Consider the following 6000-nt stretch of genomic DNA (forward strand, 5'->3'; position numbering starts at 1 on the left):
AGCAAGTGGCTACTAAGCTTCAGCTCGACACCAAAGATACTGAATTGGCTTCTTTAAAAGATGAATCGGAGGAGTCCCGAGTGGCCTTCAATAATAGGAGATGTCCTTGCCGGATTGAGAATTTCAAACTCGATTATCTTCATTCGGACCCCTTCAATGATTGGCTCACGAATCGGGTGCTTCACCTCTTCAACTTTGGCATTGATGGGACCCTCCAACAGCTGAAGGAAGGTGGCTATCTCACTCTCGCGATGACCAACAAGATCATAAACTGGGAGAAGCTCATCGAGTCGTTGCCGGATGATATACTTGATTATCTTAAATAACCTTCTTTTTTAGTTTTTTAGGCCGCCTTCTGTACCCCCTTTAGTAGTTTGTAAATTTTTCTAAGTGTTAACGAAAGCACGTCCATTCGACACTTTTCATTATATGTTAAATGTTCCTAGCATCCTTCCCTGCAATGTCGTTCGGCTCCCATGTGGCTATCCGACGTTTTAACCATCTTATAGTATTTAATGAAAATTTTCTAAGTATGAATCCTTGCACTTTCGCTCGTCTATGTAACTAATCGATAAAACGTCTGACCTCCCATTTCAGCATAGGCCAAATAGCTTCTTTGTCTTTATAATCTAACCGGTGTTTATAGTCGTCGCTCAACTCTCTAACTTTATTCTCTAGTTTATAGTTGTCGCTTAGTTGTGGTCGTCGACTCTGGAGTTTATAGCCTCCGTTCAGTTTTTGTTCTTGTTAGCTCATGGGTTTATAGTCGTCGCTCGACTTTTTGATGACGTAGACTCTCGAGTTTATAGTTGTCGCTTGGCTATTGATTTCGTTGACTCAAGGGTTTATAGTCGTCGCTTGACTGTTGATTTCGTCGACTCAAGGGTTTATAGTTGTCGTTCGACTGTTGATTTTGTCGACTTAAGGGTTTATAGTCGCCGCTTGACTACTAATATCCTTCTCCATTAATTTCGTATCATGGGTTTATAGTCGCCACTCGACTTTTAACTTGGCCGATTGGTGCAAGAGTCTGGGGCACTTGTGAGTTTTATTTATCGTTCCCCTACACTTATAGGATATATGTTTATACAAGTAAATTTAACCACGTACCTCTCACCCGGCCTTATAGGGATGGAGATGGCTCGCACTCCACGATCTCTCGTGATCTTTCCCATTCTCATCTTATAAATAATAAGCTCCCGAGCGGAGCTTCTGATAGGCTGGGATGGATCTGAATCTTCTCTTTTTCATTGTAGACTAACACCGCCAGTTCCTCTATGATTGTGTTCACCTCTAGACGCTGAGTGTTCTGAGTGTCCCTTGCCTCTAACTTGACCATCTCGATATAGCATCGCTGAGCGACCAATTGGTCACCTTTGACTTCACCTACCACATTATCCACCGGAAACTTGATCTTCTAACAAAAGATGGACACTATGGCATGGAACTCGTTTAAGGCTGGTCAACCCAATATTATGTTATAGGTAGACAACACATCAACCATGATGAAGTTCGTGATCCTTGTCCTCTTAAGAGGCTCCTCTCTGAATGATATGGCTAGCCGAGCCTGACCGATTGATAATACTTCGTTGTTGTGAATCTATAGAGCGGGATTGTCATGAGCTGCAACTCACTCCGGTCGATTTGCAGCTGGTTGAACGCCTTCTTAAAGATTATATTCACCGAGGTACCTGTATCAATAAAAATTTGATGAATAGTGTAGTTAGCTATTACCGCCTGGATGATTAAGGTGACATCGTGAGGAATCTCCACTCCCTCTAGGTCTCAATGACTAAAACTGATATTTGGTCCCTCGGCCTTCTCTCTGCTACATTCTACAACATGTATCTCTAGTCATCGGGCGTGTGACTTATTTGTTCAGTTGGAATCACCGTCGGTTGGCCCACCGTTGATCATTCTGATTTCACCCCGAGCGGTATTGCTTCAGTTTTCCTCCTCCCGAGCTAAGGGTCTAGTCCGCTCAACTGAACCTCGGGTGAAGTCCCGGAGGTGAGGAGCCTCTTGGCAATGAAAGACCTGACAACAAAGGATTAAGGTCGAAGGAAACTCTTGAAGGCAAGGTGTGAAAGATGGAGAAGTATTTGAGGGACACGAAGCTGATGGAGGAGACTAGAAGACAAGGTTGAGGTTGTGCAGGTGAAGACGAGTGCATGAGAGATTATACTCGGGGTAAAATCTTAGGTTTAGAGTTTATCAGTCAACCAATGGGAGCAAACAGAGGGTTCTGTTTGCTTTGCAGATATGGAGCAGTTGACTGGTATAGACACCAGTCAACTGGTATCAAACTATTGGGTTGTAACAGTCAAATTTTCATATAGGTCAGTCGACTGGTATACTTACTAGTGGATTGGTAAGCGGGGTTTTCAAATTCGTAACCTATATAACTAAGCCTTTGGAACTTGGTTATGGTTGACAAAATAGGAGTAGAGAACCCTTGTTAGTAGTGTACCTTGAGTTGTGATCGGAGTGAGGTGTATTGATCAAGGTTGTGCGATGTTTACTCCACCAAGAAGGAGTTCGTACTAGCTGGAGGTTGTCGAGGCTTGATCCACGGAAGGATCACAAAGATTGTCCACCTTATGGACACGTCGTGAAGTAGGAGATTTATTTCTAAATCACGTTAAACAAATGTGTTAGGTTTGTCTTCTTATTTGTGTTTTCATTATTCTGCTATGCACTAACAAATTGTAGGAAGACAAGAGATTGGGGTGATCATCTATTCAACCCTTCTTCTAGTCAGGCCACGATCTTCAACGCTTTCTTGCGTGATGGTCGCCGCTCCGTCACAGCTTCTTTTTTCTTTAGAGTCACGGTTGTCAATAGCCCTTCTAGTGTTAACCATCACAATGTTTTAGCTCAATTTTCTCACCAACATCGTCAATCTGTCCCACTAAAATATTGCGGATGATCAAGTCACCAATCAATGAACGAGCTGATATGCACACAGTCCGACAATCATCAGTGAAGGTGGTGGAAGAACCTAAAACACATTTAGAGGAAAAGTTAGACTAGCCGTGGGATAGATCTCGTGGTCACTCCGATGTTTAAATTAAGATTTTTCTCCAAATGATATGTGGAAACAACAAAAAGGAGGAGCCAAAGAATAGAACATGGTGGAGTTCACGAAAAAGATTCAACTTAGCTTTTCTTCATTTTCTTGAGTGTTTATTTGATCCTTCGAAGAGTATCTCCCTATCAATTGGAATATCAACATTGCAAGAGCCAAAGAGGGAACCAAATCCAACAACCATTGGTTGTCTCCCCATTTACATGGCGCCACACATTAGCTAGAGGGATATTTAGGCGATCGGATCTGACAACCTTGTAACCGTCCTATAATTATCAAGATGCCACGCATCTGGGAATATTCATAGTTACTATCTGTGAGTTTGTGCAAGGCTGAATATGTTTTAATGATAGAGAAAGTAATATTAGTACGAAGTGACCTTGAGAGAGATGTATAAATTTGCCTGCGAAGAAGAATACTAGCGGCTAGAGCTGAGACGAAAGTGTCTTTTGGGGAGATAAGACAGGCTCAGATGGCGTACGTTGCCACAACTATGGTGAGGTTCAAGACCGAAAGAGAGCGTGAGATTGAGAAAAAAATCTAAGACTTAGAAAAAATTTGATATTAAGACGGAGTCTGATACTAACACGAAGTCTATGGCCAAGATTATGATAGTCCAAAGTTGAAATTAAGACGTAGACTAAATCTGAGACTGAGCAATCAAGTCTGAGTCTCATCCGATTGAAATTAACCTTCCCCTTGTCACGTTTAACTTACCGTGACTTTGATTGACAAGTCAGTAGGACTTTTAACCTTCCAAGCGCATAGGAACTGAAGGGAAGTACCGGATCACTTAGCATGAATGGATATGATTCAGTCAAAGAGATACATCACAATCAATCATTGCAATCAATCATTTTGGGTGTCCATGGACTTTATGCTCCACAGAAGAGTGAAGACCCTTATCGAGCCCCTGAGATTTGTCCATAATAGATAATATTACGTAATGACTAATAATCATTTTATCTCTTCTCTAATAATCTAGGGATAAATGAACAAGAACACTAAGAGAATCATCTTTTATCACATAATAAATAATATTATAGGTCTCATCTGTTTTTTAATTAAAATTAAAAGAAAGATGAATCAGATAATACCAAATTGGACGACCGGTTGAGTCCATAAAAAGTTTTCATCAATCGCTAGAAGAAATCAGGAAGGACGTTCATAACAGGCAGCCTAAGTTATGGATCTCATCCTTGCGTACACAAATAGTAGCATTTGATGAACAAAAGTCATGATAAACGGTTATAGATCCATCCTCCATGAAGAACTTTATCAGGATAAAGCTAGGACAAAAGTCAAGTTCAAGTTATTATTTGGCAGAAGGCATTCGCGCATCCACCTGTTGCTCCTCAACTCCAAGATAAGCTTGCAATGGATCTTCAAGTTTCACTCCTTCAGCAGAGTAGCGGAAGCGTATGTACTCAGGATATTTGCAAGGCCTAAAACGTAAAGGATGCTCTTCGTCGATCAGCTCTTTTGGTCCTTCAAACATGATTTCATCCTTTGGCCGGCAACCGAAAATCAAAGAGTATCTTGTTTGGTCGCCGGTAACTCTGACACGGTGAAGGGGAGCATGCAGCCTCCCGTTGCTCCAAGCCTGACAATTAGAATATATTGAACAAAGAACTAGCTAAGGGATCGGGAATGAAATTTACAGACCCGAAATAATTCGCCGAGCATGACGTTGAAGCAGTTCGGCTGGGACTCCACCCGGATCCATTTCCCGTCCCTTGTCTGCACCTCCAGGCCATCTACTAGATATTGAGTGACTATGGTGATCATGGTGGGATCGACATGCTCGTTTAGTGAAAGTTTTGTTTCCTGATCGAATGGAATGCCATACTCTGACATCCGAACGCCATGGGTAAGTGATTCGACAAGGGAATCATAGTACTTCTCGACATCCATACTCTGTAGGATCATCCTCACAACCATGTGCTCCAACTCCTGGACTTGCTTAGCAAATGTCCCGATCGCGTTGCTTGAAAATAAGCGCAAACATCCTGTGATGTTAAATCTGGACTTTTGGGTTTTTACTGAATACGGAGAGGTTGGTACCTGAAGGTGGGGTTCCCGTCAGGCCACATGAGGGAGGTGAACTGCTGGACGGTGTGGAGGCTGAGCGGTTCCTCAATTCGCAAGCTATCGAATGCCAGGTTCGGGATCTGGCCTATGTAGCCGTCGTAAGGCATTCCGGCATACTTGTTCCTCATCTTGGTCTCCGTCGGAAGCTCGAACAGCTCCGGCAGCGCCCTGAGGAAGAGGTCATCGTTGGTGTCCGAGCTCACCGCATCGTAGATGGCCTCGAAGCACCCGAAGGAATCCAAGGCCGACATCGCCTCCTCGCGAGCAGCTCCCCAACGATCGCCGCCGGGGCTGCTCGGCGACAGCCCGCGGAAGTCAACCCTCGGAATCTGCAGCTGGCTTCCATCTGAGACCATAGTTGCTTCTGGAACTCCCCTCGACTCTGGATTAAGCCGCTCAACTAATCATTATTAATACACAATAGACCTAATATAAAAACCAATATTAATGATCGTTAAACACGTAAACGAAAATCATTAAAGAAAGAAAAAAAAACAAATGCAAATCCTTATGATGTAACTTAAGATTTTTTTTAAAAAAATAATGCATAATTAAGTTAAGCTGTCATTTGAGTTCATAATATCCTAGCACTCTTATTAAGTTTGACCTGTTCATGTCCCCACTGGACGGGAGATGATTATTACATGGAGTATTCTAGATTTGGATATCAATTCTTGATAGTAAAATACTTATCAGGTTTCTGTACTTATCATTATTTAAAAATAAATTATCCATACTGAAAGGCTATCTTGCACTGCAGCCTAGCGTTGAGTGACTCCATCTCTCCTAGCAGGGAGGAGGAAAAAGGCATAAAGACAAGG

General features: G+C 42.5%; 1 protein-coding gene across 1 annotated transcript; it reads right to left on the minus strand.

The window, feature by feature from the left end:
* Positions 1 to 4170: 4170 nt before the first annotated feature.
* LOC122030270 (probable 2-oxoglutarate-dependent dioxygenase AOP1) lies at positions 4171 to 5586 on the minus strand. Its single transcript, XM_042589447.1, has 3 exons — positions 5153 to 5586; positions 4754 to 5075; positions 4171 to 4691 (listed from the first exon to the last, which is right to left on the minus strand). Exons 1-3 carry the CDS (start codon positions 5533 to 5535, stop codon positions 4404 to 4406), a joined length of 993 nt encoding a protein of 330 aa, XP_042445381.1. The 5' UTR covers positions 5536 to 5586; the 3' UTR covers positions 4171 to 4403.
* Positions 5587 to 6000: the final 414 nt, after the last annotated feature.

The sequence above is a fragment of the Zingiber officinale genome, chromosome 10B (genome assembly GCF_018446385.1).
Source record: "Zingiber officinale cultivar Zhangliang chromosome 10B, Zo_v1.1, whole genome shotgun sequence".
NCBI classification, from domain to species: Eukaryota; Viridiplantae; Streptophyta; class Magnoliopsida; order Zingiberales; family Zingiberaceae; genus Zingiber; species Zingiber officinale.